The sequence below is a fragment of the Crinia signifera genome, chromosome 11 (genome assembly GCF_055691185.1).
Source record: "Crinia signifera chromosome 11, ASM5569118v1, whole genome shotgun sequence".
NCBI lineage: Eukaryota > Metazoa > Chordata > Amphibia > Anura > Myobatrachidae > Crinia > Crinia signifera.
In genome coordinates this window covers 77,154,468-77,174,383 of record NC_139227.1, presented here as the reverse complement: position 1 = coordinate 77,174,383, position 19,916 = coordinate 77,154,468, and the positions used below count along the sequence as shown (strand labels likewise).

Here is a 19,916-nt window from a genome sequence, read left to right as displayed (position 1 = left end):
TATGCGTTCCATTAGGTTGCGTCTATACGTACTGGTGATTCGCTCTCTGCAGGCGGCGGATGCACGCAGGCGGCCGGTTCCAATTGATATGGAACCCAGCCGGATGTAAGGAGAAGACTAGAATCCGGAATTACATTTTATTCATAAGGCACCACAAGTGGTACGCAGCACTGTACTTACCCATACTGGGTACACAGAACTTAACATTACAATAATTGAAAAACAGAGCACAGATTAGATTGCTTTTGGCATTTTAAGCTACTTTAAAGCTAAAAATTGCCTAGTGTTTATAGGCGGTCGATTAGCACTGATGCGCACTCTCGCATCATTACCATACCTCGGTCTGATTTACAAGCAGAGTGAACCACTTTCCACAGTCTCCTACTGTATAAAGTGATCACACACCCGACATCAGACTAGTGAAGTGGTTCCCAAACTGTGTGCCGTGGCTCCCTGGGGTGCCACGGGACACATGCAGGGGTGCCACGGGACACATGCAGGGGTGCCACGGGTTGGCGGTCCAGGACTAATTCAAATTATTTATGATCAATTATTTATGGACAAAACCAGTGCTGGTGGCTACCAAGAAAAAATATATGTACCATCAGAAGTAAATCAAGCCCTTTACCACGTAACTGAACCTAAGAAGCACATATAAACACAATTTACTTACTTTTATATATATTTTTGGGAGCCATGGGGTGCCGTGAAAAAATTCTGATACTCTAGGGGTGCCGTGATTCGAAAAAGATAGGGAACCCCTGGACTAGTGTATGGGCGCCTTAACACAGATATGCTTACTTCCAGACTTGTGATCAGCACAGGGTACTTCTGCAGATGATTTTAACAATGCAAGAATGATCATGAAACAGATCGTTTACTGGTCTATGAATGGGATGGGTCATGGGATAGGTCATGGGTTAGCGATGATTCCCTACAGCAAGATATACATGTAATAGAATATTTGGGATCAAAATAGTGTATAAATCAAGAGCCCTCATATCTAAAAGCATATAGGATATTTTAAAGTCAGGGAAGATGTACATCTATGTTTCAATAGAAGGGATTACTAAAAACTAATGCCGTGTTCACGAGTGTGAACAACACGGCTTTTACCCGGCATTTTAAGACCCCGTTCTCACTGCTAAGGCAAATTCCTGGGTGATGAAGTTCTACCTTTAAACACAGGGTTTTTTTTTGCAGTGTGAACGGGTCAACCCCTGTCTGGATACCCAGATCTCAAACACGAGTCAAAAGCAGAGTTGGAGACCCGGGAATTTTAACACGGTTTGACCCATTCACACTGAAAAAAAAAAAAAAAAAACGTGTTAAAAGGCAAATTACCAGGTCGACATGCTAGACTCAGGAATTTGCCTAGCAGAGAGAATGGGGTTCACATGACCATCTAAAAACTCGAGTGCAGTTAGTTTGAGAGCAATACATAGATAATTCCTGATATACAGCCCACGTCATACAGACAGTGACACCAATATCCCTCTGATGGCTAACATTATGCCATAACTCTACACACTCAGAAATATCCCTTGCTGATTAAATAGAGTGAATTATTGCTAGAAAACATGACATTAAACTAACCCCAAACACTGCCACCTGCTGGCAAAGAGTGAAATTACATCTCTTTCTTTCTCACACATGCACAGAGGCAATCACAAAGTAGCAGACTAGCTTTCGAAGCATTTGCTTCAAACAGGCTTACTTATACCCCTTTCAGACATACGCGAAAATCCCGGGTTTTTTCACATGAACGCGCCCAAACCCGGGACTAGTGTATGTCTGAAAGTGTATACCCGGGATTTCACTCCCGGATACTGAGCACCTGCAATTGACCAGGGTTTTTCCCGGTATTTAACTCCCGGGTATAATACCCGGCTTTAGGGTTACCACCTTTCCCCTTTAATTCCGGACACATATTAATTACACAGGTTCTGTGGAAGTTTAAAATCAGGTGAAATGGAGTCTTGAAGTCAGCCAGCCACAGAACCTGTGTAATTAATATGTGTCCGGAATTAAAGGGGAGAGGTGGTAACCCTACCCGGCTTATGTCTGAATGGGTTTACCCGGGTTTTTCAGTTTTAAACATGTGATGTTGCTTTTTTTGCTGCCGGGGCGTGTCCCATTTTAATGATGAAACACTGAAATGCTTGAAAAGCCTGGCTTATGTGTGAAAAGGGTATACCCGGGTTTTTCCCGGATTTGAGGTGTAGTGTGAAAGGGGGTCTGTTACTAAAATCCTGGGAGTGACCTGGGTTGAAAATCCCGGGTAGTATGTCTAAAAGGTGTATTACTAGTATTGAATATAAATACGTAAATGATCTAAACACATCTGTCTACCAATCATTATATATTTAAAGCAAAACACCACAAACTGGTACAAGACAGACTACAGATGAGGGATAGATTCCATGCCCCACCACCCCACACGGTAGCCAGACATATATATGAAAATATTAATGCATTGGCACATGAACGTAATTCAGAAATTCAGAGACACATTAGTCTGCCATAGCTAGTACACACACCAATGTGTAACTACTGTCCTACTGCAGCATAACACTTACCTCAGCAATGACCTTGTACTCTGTAAAGCCTTTGGGATTAGTCCGGGTCTCGGTCACGTGATACCGCCGGTCATACTGGTCCCGGACAGCCCGGGACATTATCAGGGCTGTCTTCGTGGGGCTGTCTGGCAGCTGTCCCTTTAAGACATCTCACGCTTCAGGTGATCGCTGTGAGCAGGCGCAGTGTACTACTATTGCCAACCAACGCCGGCTTACACAGCGACATCCGCAAGCCGGAAGCGACCGCCTGCCAACCGCTGTGCGCATGCGGTCAATGCCATCGGCGCAATAGCCGTGGCTGGGACTTCTACACACTACTGCTACTATAGCAGTAACGCCAGTTACCTCTAGTAATCAAGGGCCTGATTAGTGGTGGAAGCAGTCGCATAGCAGTTTCGGCTTTTTACACTTTGTAGGGTCAGGATCTGTTGTAAAACGCCCGCAAGTAAAGAAAAGTAAGTAGTATGGCAGGTACACTGAGGCGCCCACAAAAATGATAACTTTTATTATTAATTTATTACAATTGGTGAAATATTAAAATATATTAAGTGAAGATTAGAAGAATCAGGAGTTAAAATATATATGGCCACTGCTTGTCACTCTAGGTCACTCTGATTTCCGATTACGGTATATTAGATCTTCAATTTCTAGGTCTACAGTCACAAGGTTTACGGCTATTGGTCGACAGGGTCAAAAGCTGGCCAGTCAAAAGGTGGACATGAGTTTTTCATGTTTTTTTGTGTCTATGTCAACATAGGTCGGGTCGCCTGGCTTCAGGAACACTGTAATTTCTAAGAAAAACTCATGTCGACCTTCTGACCATGTTGACATTCTGACTGTCAGCATTTTGACCATGTTGACCTAATGACCTTTTGACTGTGTCGACATTTCTACTGCTGCGGAGACATGCGAGGGGGCTGGTATTCCGCAGGGTGGGCTCTCTGGCACTCTGTAAACTGCAATCTTTGCAGTTTAAGGAGTCAACCAGAATCAGGCCCTTATGCTGTGTACACACGGGGGAGATATATTGCTCAGCCATATATGGCTGAGCAATATATTGCTCAGTTTCTACTTTACATCAGCGACCAGAGATGGTCGCTGATGAAAAAGAAACTGCCAGGGGGAGCCCGGCAGTGGTAATCAGCTGGTCGCAGGAGCATGTTCCTGCGACCAGCGATCACCACAGGGGCAAAAACGGGAGCGCACTGGCGATATATCGCCGGTGCACACTCCCATTGCGGGCAATATGGTCGCTCAGCGACCATATTTCCCGCAATTTTGCACAAAATCGCCCCTGTGTGTACGCACCTTTAGTATGGGTAAATTAGCTACTATAAATGTGTTATGTATCGTCTTAATCTGGTATATTTGTGGACATCACTCTAATGCAGCGGTTCTCAAACTGTGGGTCCTAACCCCAAAGTGGGTCGCAACTCCATGTTACTGACCATCAGGCTGATGACTTTTCTAATTTCAGTCAGTGATTCAAGGAGTCTGAAAAATCAGTAATCGCCGCCCGATATATCAAATGTGATATCGGCCGATATATCGGATGAGATATCGACCGATATATCGGATGAGATATCGACCGATATATCGATGCGATCCGAAGGGATTTTTGACCTGTTCATAACCCCACTATCCACTACGCATGGAGTTGATTTTATATAGTGTGGCGAGCCACCGAGCCCAAAGCGTGGAGAGCATAGCGGATTACTGCGCTCTCCACACTATATACAATCAACTGCATGCGTAGTGGATAGTGGGGTTATGAACAGGTCAAAAATCACTTTGGGTCGCATCTATATATCGGCCAATATTGCATCTGATATATCGGCTGATATCGCATCCGATATATCGGCGCTGTGAAACTACACAAGTACCGAAAAATCGGTTGGATTGTCTATTATTTTAGACTCCTCCCATCATGTTGTGCCTCCACAATGCTGCCATGCATGTACACAAGGCTGCCATCAGAAATTGCAGGGCCTGGGACTGACAAAATAGTCATTGTCCCCCTCCCAAGGCTGGGCAGCAGCAGGCAACCCACTGCTATTAAATGAAGGAGGTGGCAGGGGGTGCACAGCGGGCTGCGGCAGCGAGTGACCCGTGGCCCACTGCTGTTAAATGAAGGTGGCAGGAGACCACCAGCAGGGAGGGTGGAATGTGCAACAGACTGCCTGGACCCTCCCCTTGGGACAGTTTTACCCATAGCACTCTCCTGATGGCAGCCCTGCATGTACACATGTGATGTGATGGCCTTCTGCAGTAACTTGCTGGGGTCTTGTACTGTAATTATTTTTATTGTCTAATGGGGTCCCAGAGCAAAATAGTTTGAGGACCCCTGCTCTAATGTATCTCTACATGCTTTTGAATAGCCCTGTTTTGATACTTGTTTGTAACCAATTTTTGTCAATTATGTAGCAATGTTTATAATGAATGGTTAAAGTAGAAAAGATTCATGTCTTATTTGTCTAGGTATAAACACATCTCCTTTCTAGAAAGTTTTATTGTCAGAATTTATTGAAACAATATGAGGGATATTTAATTTATGCAATTTATTATCACAGAGGTGAATGTATCATGTCATCCAGTTTACTTGGGGGGTTATTCTAGTTCACTCGCAAAGGCACAATCACTCTCTTATTGACAAAACCATGTGCACTGCAGGTGGAGCTGATAACATGTGCAGAGAGAGTTACATTTGGGTGTTTTATTGTTTTTGTGCAGGGTAAATACTGTCCGCTTTATTTTTACACTGCAACATAGATATTAATTTGAAGTACAAACCCCACCCAAATCCAATTCTCTCTGCACTGTTACATCAGCCCCACCTGCAGTGCACATGGTTTTGTCCATAAGAGAGTGATTGTGTCTTTGCAAGTGAACTAGAATAACCCCCTTGGTGTAATCTTTATTTATAAAGGATGCTTTTTTATAGTATAATATAACGCAGCATTTATAACCCCTTGGTGCAATATTATAGTCCTGTAACTTCCTTAAGCTGGGTACACATCTATACAATCCCTGTTTTCTTGCGACCATTCGACCGACCGTAGAGGCGTTGGACCGTCCACAAACAACAGCCGACACGCGTACACACCTGTACAATTTTACTTGCGACGTCCGATGTACTCCCGTCCAAACAGTCGCAAGAAAAAGATTGTACCACTGTATTCACTCTCTCGATTGTCATTGTCATTGCATGATGGTGCACCCCTGTTGCACAGGTACTTATAGTGCCACGTAAAAAGATGTAGTCAGCCGGCAGGGTGACTACATCTAGACGCGCACCCCGGCTATTTGCCATATGTCTGTCTCTAGTCACCCTGCCGGCTGACTACATCTTGACGGCCAGATACACCGTTCTTCAGAGCGGTTTACCGGACTTAACTTTTTACGTGGCACTACAAGTACTGTACAGCCATCATGCAATAACAATGACAATCGAGAGAGTGACTACATGCTGTGCTGTAGGAGAGGTCATGCAGCTTTGGAACGTATAGTTGCAAGAACGTCCAGCATATCGATCGACCGTGCGTACACACTGCACTTTTGTTCCGATATGGACCCGGCCAGTCGGATGAAGATTAAACAGCAATGAACCTTCGACCGACCGAGTATGGACGGACAAGACACACCTATACAATCTAATACAGCTTTCACATTGCCAAAACATTTTAAAAAACGGTATTTTAAAACGGTATTTAAAACGGGTCTGAGCCTTCACACTTCAGTAGATTACCGTTTTAAATACCGTTTAAGTACCATTCACATCAGTCAACCCGTTTAATTCCCTGAACATGTTTCAAGGCAGAATGCAGGGGACAGCCTATCACAGGTCTTTAGTCTGTTTTTTTTTTTACTAAATACCGTTTCAGAGCCATTCTAACTGCATAAAAACCGTCTCTGAAAAGTGTAGGACTCTGCTTTTTAAAGTTTTGAAATACCGGTTATCTTTAACCGGTAAATTAACACTGGTGCTTTCCCACTACAGCCTTAAACGTTTTAAAATGGAAAAAAAAGGCAATATACCTTTTAACTAGTGCAGTGTGAAAGGGGTATAACTCTCTCTGCACATGTTACATCAGCCCACCTGCAGTGCATATGGTTTTGTCCATTAGAGAGTGTTTGTGCCTTTCCGAGTGAATCAGAATAAACCCCTAGGTCCTGTTAGACCTTATGCAAGTCTCTAATCACATATAACATTTACAATATATGCTGATTTTATTAGTCCTAATAGGATTTCAAAGCAATAATGTATATAAGAAGTAATGCTGGTGTCTTTTATAAATAAGTATAGTAATAGCTAACTATCTTTATATAAGTAGTATTATGACAGCCAGAACTATAGATTCAATATTATGAGACTGTAACACAAAAGATTTTATCTGTCCAATCTATCTGTTGAGAACAAAAACCTGGAAATGTATGGGAGCATATGACAATCAAAAATTTCAACCCAAATGCAGGAAAACAGAAAAAAAAATATGCTTTGATACATTTGTTATATCAGAATGATTTAAACAATTTGACTGATCACTGTCTGTTTTCAAGCGTTTCGAAACAATTTTTTGATTGTCATTCGCTCCCATACATTTCAGGTGGAGAAGATGTAACATGTGAAGAGAGAGTAAAGCTGTGTACACACGGGGGCGATATATTACTGATAAATATATTGCTCAGTGTCTCCTTTTCATCATTGATGAAAAGGAACCTCTGCCGGGGGAGCCGCAGAGGGAATCAGCTGGTCGCTGGACCAGCGATCATAAGGGGGATAAAAACGTGAGCACGCACCTGGCGATTTATCGCTGGTGCACACTCCACTCGCTGGCAATATGGTCGCTCAGCGACCATATTGCCAGCAATTATATCCCGTCTGTTCGCACCTTTAGATTTGGGTGAGTTATTTTGTTTATGTGCAGGGTAAATACTGGCTGCTTTATTTTTACACTGCAATATAGATCTCACTTTGAAGTAAAACCCACACCAAATCTAATTCTCTCTGCACTTGTCACATGTTCTTTGTCCATTTAAGAAGGAATTTACCTCTGTGAGTGAACCAGAATAATGGCCAATTTATGATTGCATTCTCCTGTGTTGAAATCATGTTATTATAAATGAAATAGTTCAACATAGGTGACACCAAATATTTATTAAGGGCCAGATGTATCAAGCATCAAAAAGTGATACAATGGAGAATGATAAACAGCCAGCCAATCAGCTGCGAACTTCAATGTTACAGACTGGGTTTGAAAAATGACAGGTAGGAGCTGGTTGTTTATCACTCATAGACATTATCACTCTTTGAAGCTTGATACATCTGGCCCTAAAGGCCCCCATACATTAGGACGACTTGTCTGAAGGAACTGGGCTGTAGAAGAGAAGACTTTGCCAGCGGCGCACCGCAGCACCAGCAGAGGACTTAAAAAAAAAAAAGCCCATACAAATGAATGGGCACCCACAGACCTCTCTCAGCCAATCGCTTCCCATTCATTTATATGGGCTTTTTTCTTTAAGTCCTGTTCTCCCACCGTTGGCGCTACTTCCCTGCCCAGCAGCGTCTTCTCTTCTCCTGCCCGGTTTCCTGCGCTGCCTCCTGCTCCCGCTGGTGCGCTGATGGCAGCAGATTCCTCCCCTTCCCGAACGGCTCTGTGCTGCACATAAGATTTAAGGCCTTTCTCTAGTTCACTCTTTCTGACAAAATTCTTCTTAGATGGACAAAACCATGTGCACTGCAGGTGGGGCAGATGTAAAATGTGCAGAGAGAATTAGATTTGGGTGAGTTATTTTGTTTCTTTGCAGTGTAAATACTGGCCGCTTTATTTTTACACTGCAATATAGATCTCACTTTGAAGTAAAACCCCACCCAAATCTAATTCTCTCTGCACAAGTAACATCTGCCCCCTGCAGTGCACATGGTTTTGTCCATCTAAGAAGGTATTTGTCAGAAAGAGTGAACTAGAATAAGACCTTAATCTGACCTCCCGACTCCGATCCGATGCGTACGGGATCGCGCACCGGGTCAAAGGGGATGTCTATATGTGCGATTTGGGCCGATTTCAGGGGCCGATTCATCCAAATTGAGTGGAATCATGCCCAAATCGTATAGTGTATGGGGACCTTAAGAGTGAAGTCCAGATAGAGAGCATTTTTGGAGGTCTGGAAAAACCTTCTATACACCCCAATTCCCCATGGGTCCACCTTTGTTAAGTGGCCTGGTCCTCACCAAGCCTTAATTTGGCCCTGTGGGCATCTCTTCAATCCTGCACCCCTTGTACCGTCACAGCTCCTGAAATCAGACCTTTAATGCAGTACAAATTTAAATCTGTTGTCAACGTGCATGGTCGCTGCTCATCTTGAACATCTGTCTTGCTGTTATCAAAGGCCAAACCCAAATCTGTCTCCATGACATAACGTTATCACCGTACACCTTGAGACCATGCTCTTTCTGATATGCCTCATTTCTATCTGACAAGCCACACCCCTTATCCCCGCTTCGGGGCAAGCAGGCGTTAGGGATGGCAATCGACACTATTGACATTGATGGTTGCCATTGATGGTGATAGTGCAAATGTCCATCGATAATAGCATACTATGCAGTGGCGATTCAGGGGGGGGGCACCCGGGCACGTGCCCCCCCTGTCATTTATTTTGTAGCTGAGGACCAGGGCTTTCCAACGAGCCCAGCCCTGTGTCTCTAGCCCCCCGGGAACCGGAGATATCGCCTGGCAAACCTGTAACGTTTTTTCCCCATAGGATAATATGGGACCCGTCAATTCCGACCCCCACCCGATTCCAACGGCTGCCAGTTCCCGCCCTGGCATCACAGAAGCTTGGGGTTGATTTCTTTTAATTCCAAATCGCTGGGCCTTCAATATGATACCAGGCTGGTCCAAATCGGTCAATCAGTTCCAGAGATATTGCGTGTAAACCGATTTTTTTATTTTTGAAATGTAATTTCATGGCTGTTCATGTTTTTTGAGGACAGATTACTCTGGAACCAAACGTTCCAGTTTCACTGGACCAAAATCATTCAAAGCCCACTCAAAAGTTCTTCAATATAATACTTGTCTCATGTAAATGGATCAGTTGGTTCCGAAGATATAGCCGGTTAAGGGGCAGATGTATGATGTGTCGATATGGGGGAGAAGGGTATCAGCGCACGTTATGTGCACTGATACCGCTTCTCCCCCATGTATGAAGCGGCCGGGATGCGGTAATAGACAGGGGCGCTATGCGCCCCTGTCCAGATCGGCGCTGCTATCAAAATGATAGTAGGCCGAATGTATGAACGGTCAGCATCGCTGACCGTTCCGCACGAAGCCGGGTTTGGCTTCGCCAGCATCAGGCTGGCGAAGCCCTATCTAAACAGCAGGGACAGCGCTGTCCCTGCTGTTAGGTCTGGGCTGCGCTGGGGATCTTGCGTGAACAGCGAGATCCCGCGCATGCCCAGTGCGGCCGGCCAGGGGACAGGAGATAGCGCATCAGTATTAACTGATGCGCTATCTCCAGAAAGGGACATCGCTGAAGGGGGGAGTTAACGCTCCCCCGCTTCGGCAGACAAGATGTTAATACATCTTGTCGATGTCCCTTCCTGCTTCGCCTCGCTATTGAGGCAAAGCAGGAAGTATCATAGCGGCGCGATAAGCGCTGCTATGATACATCTGCCCCTAAATGAGATAACTGGTTAAAGGGGGAATGGGTGGTTTTCTCTCCCCCTCACACCAGAAAAGGCAGGGACTAGGCTGGTGTAAAAGGGGCCAACCTGGGAATGCATTTTCTGGTGTGAAAGGGGTATTATTTCAAATAGCCGGGACCTGCAGTGCTCTAAATACAGCCAGGCTCTGCCACTGTCAGTGGCTATCACTTCTGCCTGGCGGCGGCTGTCCCTTATTTACCACGAGCATGTATTCCCCCTTGGCAATGAGCATGTAATCCCACATGGCAACGAGCATGGAACCTCTGGCAATGAGCATGGAACCCTTGGCGATGAGCATGTAGAGAAGCAGCACTTATGTAGCATAATTTTTAATAGGCATTATGGTGTTTGGCATAACACATAATGGACATAATGGCGTGTAACTTAACGTGTAATGGACATTATGGTGTAAATGTTTAATGTGCGCCTTTGGTGGACAATGTCCCTGTTTATGAAGCGTATTGTGAATTTTGGCTTAATCTGTGTGGCATTATATGAATTCTGGCTCAATCCATGTGGCATTATGTGAATTTTGTCTCAATCCGTGTGGCATTATGTGAATTTTGGCTCAATCCATGTGGCATTATGCGAATTTTGGCTCAATCCGTGTGGCATTATGTGAATTTTTTCCCAATCCATGTGGCATTATGTGAATTTTGGCTCAATCCGTGTGGCATTATGTGAATTTTGTCTAAATCCATGTGGCATTATGTGAATTTTGGCTCAATCCGTATGGCATTTTATGCATTTGGCTCAATCCGTGTGGCATTATGTGAATTTTGACACAATCCATTTGGCATTATGTGAATTTTGGCTTAATCCGTGTGGCATTATGTCAATTTTGGCTCATTCCATTTGGCATCATGTGTAAGGGGCAAGTATAATGGTGTCTAGTATTTTGTTGCATAATGTGTAGAAGTTGTATATGGTGTTGACACGCCCCCTGTTGAGTAGCCACACACCCTTTTCCGGAGCGCGCGCACAACTACATCCTTCACTTTTGTCGCCATAGTGGGCCTGCGTACTTTAAATGCCAGGGCCTATTTTTAATTCCATTCCCACCCTCTCCTACCGCTCTCTTAGCATGTACACTGGCACCACTAACACCGCCCCTCCCCCACCCAAACACTTTTTTATCATGGTGCCCCCCCTGTCATTTTATCCTGAATCCGCCCCTGATACTATGTGATGTATGACCATCGATGGCTTTAACTAGTGCCTCATCCATTTATTTTGGATTAAAAAAAAATTGGTTATGCTTTGCCATCAATGGAGGGTTCGCTCCCATCAATAGCAAAACTTTTCTACATTGGTCATAATTAGGGTGGCCAATCCTGGCCGCCAAAACACTGGGATTTCAATCCCTGGATTGGAGTTTCCAATCCTGGGATTTTGACTCTGCGCAGCGTGACGAGGTCAGAGGTCACACTGCGCAGGCTGCACACACAGCCCGCCTCCGTCCTGGCTTCGTCCATCCTGGCTCCATCCGCCTCCGTCCAGGGGCCGCCCGCCCACCCTGGCTTCATCCGTCTCCGTCCTGGGCCCACCCACCATCAGCCTGGCTCCATCAGCTCGCCCCCCCCATTTGGCATCCCGAGGCAAAATACATCAATGATTTTGAATCATTGATGGTCGATGGCCATCCCTAGCAGGCATCCTGTTGCGGTGGTCTTGAAAGTTGGGAGCTATATGTGTTACATATAGTGGTCTACCTGCTCTGACCTGGTGGGAAATTATAATAAAATTGAGTTTACACACGAGAGGACTTGTTACCTTATTTATAAAACCACCCTCAGAATTTATAGCAATTGCAACATTTTAATATTGTTAAGAACACTGGTCACAAGACCTTATTTATTCTGTGTAAAAGATTATGTATTAAAGAGCAATGTGGGAACATTAATATTCAAATCACTTATTGTATTGGGGGATTTTTATACTGGCATTTATCCAGTAACATAATGTAAAGGAATAGTCCCAGTTTCCCTTATGCAGTGACACTGCTGACAGCACTGCGGACAGTCAGTAATGCATGTGTGTGTGTGTCTGGGAGAAGGGAAAACAGTGATCACGCAAGCGGGGCCCCGACGGAGCAGCCGGGTATCCGCAGGTTGTGATTGGGTAGCCGTTGCCAGGGGACGGTAGCCTTGCCGGCGTGTGGCAGGGCGGACCGGCCATCTTTGGTGTGTCGGATTTGTTTGGAGGCGGCGAGCTGACGGTAAGAAGCGAAGCGGGTGAGTGTGTGACTGAGGAGACTTGGCTGCTAGGACAGTGCTGCGGGAGACATAATTGTGACTGATGTGTGGGTATGGGCTGCAGAGAGTAAACGTGGTGGGAAGGGTGACATGTAGAAGGAGACAAATGAGGGGGGGGGGGAGAGAGGGGGATTCAGGATTGAGAAACAAATAGCAAAACTTAGGTTACAGACAGGATCAGAACAAAGGAGGGCGGGGAGACAACTGGACGGTACACAGTGCAGAAAAGGATGGACGCTGGGCAGATTGAAAGGATGCCATGAGAGGATGGGAGCTGGGCAGCTTGCTGAGATGCTGCGAGAGGATGGGAGCCGGGCAGCTTGCAGGATGCTATAAAAGGATGGGAGCTGGGCAGCTGGCAAGGATGCCTGGCGAGGATGGGAGCTGGGGAGCTTGCAGGGATGCCATGAGAGAATGGGAGCCGGGTGGCTTGCAGGGAATGCTATAAGAGGATTGGAGCTGGGCAAGGGATGCAATGAGAGGATGAGAGCTGGGCAGCTTGCAGGGATGCTGTGAGAGGATGGTCGCTTGGCAGCTGGCAGGGATTTCCGTGAGAGAATGGGAGCCAGGGGGCTTGCAGCGATGCTATAAGAGGATCAGAGCTGGGCAAGGGATGCCATGAGGGGATGGGAGCTGGGCAGCTGTCAGGGTTGACATAAGAGGATGGACACTGGACAGCTGTCAGGGATGCCGTGAAAGGATGGGCACTGGGCAGCTTGAATGGATGCAATGAGAGGATGGGATCTGGGCAGCATGCAGGGATGCTATAAATGGTTGGGAGCTGTTCAGCTTGCAAGGATGTCATGAGAGGATGGGTGCAGGGATGCTATAAAAAAAAAGGAGCTGGGCAAGGGATGCAATAATAGGATGGAAGCTGGGCAGCTTTCAGGGTTGACATGAGAGGATGGCAGCTGGGTAGCTGGCAGGGATGCCATGAGAGGAAGGGAGCTGGGCAAGGGATATATGAGAGGATGGGAGCTTGGCAGTTTGCAGGGATGCTGTATGAGTATGGGAGCTGGGCAAGGGATATATGAGAGGATGGGTGCTGGGCAGCTTGCAGGGATTCCATGAGAGGATGGGAGCGGGGCAGCTTGCAGGGATGCCGTGCGAGGATGGGAGTGGGGCAGCTTGCAGAGATGCTGTGAGAGGATGGGAGCTGGACAGCTGGCGGGGATGCCGTTAAAGGATGGGCGCTGGGTAGCTTGCAGGGATGCCGTGAGAGGATTGGAGCTGGGCAACTTGCAGGGATGCACAATACAGGAACAAGCCCTACAAGTGTCTATGTCTGTTCTTCAAGATGTAGATCCTACTAACTGCTTTGGGGCTGATTTATATTTGGATGTACTATATGTCCTTTGTAAAACATGACTCAGATGTAGCAGCACACGTCCGCATTTCTAGGTGTTACTTTCACAGTTTCCCTGAAATACTTTTTTGTGTTTTTGATAATCATAATTATTATCTGCTTCTGCTTTGTTCATGTGCTAAATTAAATATTGGCCTAAAAAAAGAAAACAAATCCTTTAATTAAAAAGAACAAAATGTATTTATAAAAGATTTAGTTATTGTATTTCTTGTTTTGACTGAAAGGGGAAGAAAGCATTGGTGTAACTTCAGACACTACCCCCGAGCCATGGTGAAGATTTTTGTTGGTGGTGTGTCACCATCTGCTTCCCCTGAGGAGTTAAAGAAGCTTTTTGAAAGGTATGGTCAGGTAAATGAGTGTGATATCCTCAAAAACTATGCCTTTGTCCATATGGAACGTGAGCAAGATGCCCACCGCGCTATAGGTGAGCTGCACAAACAGGAGTTTTATGGCTCCCATCTCACTGTGGAATATGCAACATCAAAGATACGCAATGCCACCAAAATATATGTGGGGAATGTCTCAAGCAGGGCTACTACATCACAAGTGAAGGAGTTGTTTGAGAAGTTTGGCAAAGTGGTAGAGTGTGACATTGTCAAAAATTATGCCTTTGTGCACATGGCCAAAGAGCGGGAAGCCATGGATGCCATTTTGCACCTTAATGACACGCCTCTAGAGGACCAGAAGATTTTCGTGACACTGTCCAAGAGCAACAATGCACCAAAGAACTCCAAGCTAGGCTCTGGATCTGTGGTGGCAGCCCCAACAGCTCCACCACCTCCACATCCTCCACCACCAGCGTATTACTTTCACCGTGGACGTCTTCCACCACCACCTGCTCCTTTCTCACCATTTCCACCTCGATCTTGGTATGAGAGGGAGTACTATGAGAGGTACACATATGACTTCTATGACAGAAGTGGACTTGGAGCTCGTGCTACATATGATAGAGCCCTCAATCCAGCAGCGGTGGTGGCTGCAGCCGCTGCCGCCCTGCCTGCAGCTCCTGTAGCTGCAGCCCCTCCAGCTCCACCGTCCTTAAGTGCAGCTTTGGCTCCAGCATACAGGGACAGAAGCCCAGTAGGGAGAAGAACAGCAGCGGCGGCAGCAGTAATGGCACAGTACGCTGATCCATATGGTGCTTCTCAAGCCTACAGCCAGAGTTACAGCCAAGCCTACGCCTCTGCTTTCTCTCAGTATAGCTTGGGAGCAGCAGGCTACAGTCCCGCTGAGTACTACGAGAAATATGCTAACGGGTATGCAGGCCATTACAGCCAAACTTATTAAGCCACACAAATCCACCAATGTACACTTGGTTCTTTACCTCTCCACAGAGTTTGTAGAGAGTGGTGAGAGAATTGTGTTCATAGTTAAATGACTGGTGGGATTTAGACCTCTATCAACTGTAGTAAACATAGACAGCGGGAGAAAGGGAAGCAGCGAATGGGAATATGTTTAATATACTGTCTTAATGATGAAAAAATATACACACACAAATTCAGCACTTGACCTAAATCAATGGCCAATATTCCTTTGCCTCCGATCAATGATTGGGGTAATTGTCTTGGTGTTATGTTTGTAAACTAAACAGTCACTTATGTTTGTAAACTATAACGGTCACATTCAAAAAAGTATTAGGTTCATTAGGTTTTTTTTGATTATACATTATATTAAAAACAAGCACCAGCCCTGAAAGTTTAGATAATTAACCCGGTAACTATGAAACAAGAGATTCCATACACTGCATCAGCGTTAAGCAGCCTTGCAAACATGCTTTGTTAACTACTGACTGGTTAGTATGACGTAGTTGATTTTAACATAGTATTCAAGGTTGTATAAAGCTAGCACATAGCAGCCATCATACTGGAATACATATTTTTTTTCTATAATAAGACAGGAGGAATGTAAGAAAACACACTAGACCGTCATCTGTAGGAAAATGCACAATACACAGGGTAAAAGGTGGGGCAGACAGACCAATCATCTGTAAGAAACTGCACAATACACAGGGTAAAAGATGGGGCAGACAGACCATCATCTGTAGGAAACTGCACAGTAGAGAGGGTTAAAGCTGGGGCAGACAGACCATCATCTGTAGGAAACTGCACAATAAACAGGGTAAAAGCTGGGGCAGACCATCATCCGTAGGATACTGCACAATAGAGAGGGTAAAAGCTGGGGCAGACAGACCATCATCCGTAGGAAACTGCACAATAGAGAGGGTAAAAGCTGGGGCAGCTTCCTAATTGACAAGCAGCAACACACTTGAACAGGAAATGTAGGGTTTTGTGACATTTTACAATAGCTAATTATGAGATCAATAATGTACATATTGTAGTGCTGAACATAGGTCATTAATGTTTTTATTATATACATATATATATATATATATATATATATATATATATTGATTCAAAGGTCGTAGTACACCCTTTTGTTTCATAAACTGTGTAGGAAATGGGAATACTGAATACTCCAGTAAGGTATGGGTGAGGTGGGCGTCTTTTATCTTTTAGGGTATATACCGAAATATAGCGGCTACTTTATAATGGATGCAGAAGTGGCAATCTATGTAATACATTAGCACAGTGGTTCCCAAACTTTTTTGAATCACAGCACCCTAGAGCAATCAAAATGTTTTCAAGGCACCCCGAGGCCAAATGTTTCTTATTGAGAAATTTAGAGAAAAAAAAATTAAATGAAGTGCATTGTGTGTATATGTCACAGTTATGTGGTGAGGGACAGGATTTGCTCCAGTTTATCCATATATATTATGATTGGCAGCCACAAGCACTAGCTTTGCCTGTTACATTGACCATTAATAATATGAATTGATCCTGGTGCACCAACCCAAGGCACCCCTGCAAGTGTCCTGAGGCACCCCAGGGAGCCTAGGCACACAGTTTGGGAACCACTGCATTAGCATATACAGTAACAGCAGGGGAGAGCGTGATTTTGAAATTCTTAATATAATCTGTTCCTGCAGTCTCATTTATCATGTGATCTGATCTTCATGTAAGGCATTCCCTATAACACTGTTAGGTAGACTATTAGGAATTTATTGTTTAATGTTCCAAAGATAACATTTCTTTGTTGTGCAAGACTTCCCAATGCACCATGTGGATTGCAGCTCATGAATATGTATAAGAGACTTATTCACCCATGGCTGTCCTTTACAGCGAGCATAGACAAGATTTATGCATATTTAATTTATCACTACACATGTGCAGCATTTGTTTTTAGCCTGCAATGACAGATAGGATTTTTTTTAAATTAAGACGCACATAAATGTCGGGGGAAAGCACAACGGAATAGGTGCATGCACTGACACGATTCTGAGTAAGGGGTATTTTACACAATTGGAGGAATTGGAAAAATGTTAAATGGAACAGATATACACCTTTATACAATACTCAGTCAAAACAGTTTTGTAATGCCTTTTTTTTTTCAATTATCTTGAAACCGTGTTCCCTATGTTTTTATCACCAAATTCTGTCTCAGTCCCAAATTATAGAGGGAATTCATTGTGCCTGAAATTGTTTTTTTTTCCATTGGGGGGGGGAATTTGGCTTATTTCAGTCAATTCAATATTCTTTTCAGACCATTCATTTGCAGCTCGTTATTTGCACCCCCCATAGACCACATTTTCGGGCAAGAACACATAGGTATACATTTACAAAAGGTTGATTTTAGCTGAGACGATTTTTTTTTTTTTTTGGCATATGTTGTTTGATTCTTCCAGGGCTAAAACACATTTTTACTAACATATTAATTTATTTTATTGGTCATTTTCATATCCATGAAAATATATTATATATAATCACAAGAAGGAAATGTAATAAAATAGAGACAAAACGGGGCAGACAGAGGGAGTGCCAGGTGTATTACACACAATAAAACTACACAAAAAAAATCACAATCAACTAAATCAAATAGAAAATAGTAATATGCAGCCAAAAAATATATCTAATCAAGAATGTCGATAATGCATAAATTAGTAGGCTAGAAATAATATATATTAGGTGCCAAGTAACTTTCATTAACTCTATTTAGAGCTAGGAGATTGTAAGGATGTTAAATTGACTGGGGTGCTGTAAATAGTGGATTGTCCCTAAGCTCTCTATATAAATGTATTAATGGTAGAAAATGTGTGTGTTCTACCCTGGAAGCCCAACATTGATTAAGACTGATTTTAAAAACTATCAATAGCGATCAATAATTGTCTGACACTGGCCAAAATCAAACTTCAGTAAATATACTCCATATCAGGGGCATAGCAAGAGTTTTGTGGGCCCCATAGCAACATTTTCAAAGGGTTCCTTCCGCATCACCCCCCAGCACCACCACTGCTGTCAATACAATGCCCCTTACTGGGGGAGAAGAAAAGAGTGATGGGAGTGAGAGACAAAGAGGGTGTAGGGGGAAAGGTGGAGCTAGACAAGAGAGAGAGAGAGGTGGTCAGGGAGAAAGAGGACGCTTCATGTAAAAAGGAAATTACAGAAAATGAGTGAGCATGAGAAAGGGAGGGGTGCAGAAAGCGAGTGAGGTGCTACTGGAATTGAGAGAGAATATCAGAGAGGGAGGGTGAGAGAAAGAGGGGAGCAAGTGATAGTGAGAGAGTATCAAGGAGAGAGACAGGCAATGAGAGCGAGAATGACGGAGAAAGGGGAGAGTCAGGGAGAAAGAGAGAGAGAGAGCAATAGACTGTCGGGGTGAATTTACAAAGATAGGAGTTCTGTTGAAGATAGCAACCGATCAGATTCTACTTATTTATTTAATCCCTTCTAGAAAATAATAGATTGAATCTGATTGGTTGCTATGGGCAACATCCCATCTTCAATAGAGCTAAGATCTTAGTAAATGTACCGTTCAGGGGGAGGGAGAGCATCAGGGAGAGAGAAACCATAACTGAGCAAGGGGAAGAGAGAAAGGGAGGGAGAGCAAGCAGGAGATCTACTTCACGATTACAGCACAGAATGGGGGCAGGGGAGCATAGACAGACAGACAGACAGACAACGGATTGGGCATGGGAAGACGGGGGACAAGGACAGACAGACGGGTGGACAGTGCACCATATTGAGGCATAGACAGTAAGATGGCCAGACAGCACCATTAGGTACATATATTTGCCCCCCCCCCCCCCAAAAAAGACAGTGAATATTTGATAAAGTCAATATGAAAAGTGCAATTTTCATGTCATATTGTTTAATTGGATACTCTTTACGTAATATTAGGACTTATATAAGGATCAAATTATATTTTGGTTTGTCAAATGTAATAAATATAGATAATTGTGAAGTGTTCAAAGGCATCTTCTCCCCACAATATAAGATTGGATCCACAAATAACAATTGCAGACCTGACCAACCTGTGGCTTTCTGCTGTTGCAAAACTACAAGTTCCAGCATAATCTCCCACCAATCAGATGGTAAAGCATGCTGGAGAGCCAAATGTTGGTCAGACCTGAACTATATAACAGAATCCTTTCTAAATACCAAAATGCTCATGTTTAGCACATCCCTAACTTTAAATGTTCCGGGTGCAGCCAAATACAGTTTGCACGGCCTTACCGCACACCGTCTCAAAAGAGATGTGGCCTCTCATATGAAGGGGCGTGGCCTTGTAAGTAGGGGAGTGGCTACAGAGCCAGTGGGGAGTGGCCTCACAGCCTGAACCCTTGTTTTCATCACTGTGGGTGTCTGGAGCTGCTGGGCTGCACCAGGAGACTAGATAGGCTTCTTCACGTCAATGTAGCTGGGTTCTGCACGTAATACACCGATCTAGTGATGCCACTGCTTTTGTGCAAACAGTAGTGTACATAAAGAAATAGTAGTATCTTTTAATTAGCATCAGGTTTTCCAAACACGACTCATTGTGTATTCAGTATTATTGGCATTTTAAATCCTGCAGACAAAACTACCAGAAATCATCATTATTAAAAATATGCTGTTTAGTAAGTATACCCGGTACTTGTGTAGTTTTACGGCGCCACTGCCCCAGGAATGCATTGTATG

General features: G+C 44.3%; 2 protein-coding genes across 10 annotated transcripts in view; one reads left to right on the top strand and one right to left on the bottom strand.

Annotated features, from left to right (window-relative positions):
• The window catches only part of SNX15 (sorting nexin 15), a 28,528-nt gene extending 25,740 nt beyond the window's left edge, over positions 1-2,788 (bottom strand). Inside the window, exon 1 of one of the 4 annotated variants that reach the window (XM_083165147.1) lies at positions 2,580-2,788. In XM_083165147.1, the coding sequence (XP_083021273.1) occupies positions 2,580-2,678 (99 nt within the window). In that variant the 5' untranslated portion in view covers positions 2,679-2,788. The remainder of the gene's footprint in view (positions 1-2,579) is intronic. The other 3 variants (XM_083165148.1, XM_083165149.1, XM_083165150.1) reach the window with 3 other exon arrangements.
• Positions 2,789-2,865: 77 nt separating this feature from the next.
• LOC146045988 (uncharacterized) overlaps positions 2,866-19,916 on the top strand; it is a 40,570-nt gene continuing 23,519 nt past the window's right edge. For 2 of the 6 annotated variants that reach the window (XR_014465710.1, XR_014465711.1), the window contains exons 1-2: positions 12,707-13,835; positions 14,127-15,158. Coding sequence is in view for 4 of the 6 variants with exons in the window: in XM_083165143.1 (XP_083021269.1) it covers positions 13,834-13,835; positions 14,127-15,189 (1,065 nt within the window). In the remaining 2 variants the exon portion in view is untranslated. Of the gene's footprint in view, positions 3,035-12,354; positions 12,516-12,706; positions 13,836-14,126; positions 19,033-19,916 lie in introns of those variants that run through there. The other 4 variants (XM_083165146.1, XM_083165145.1, XM_083165144.1 and 1 more) reach the window with 4 other exon arrangements.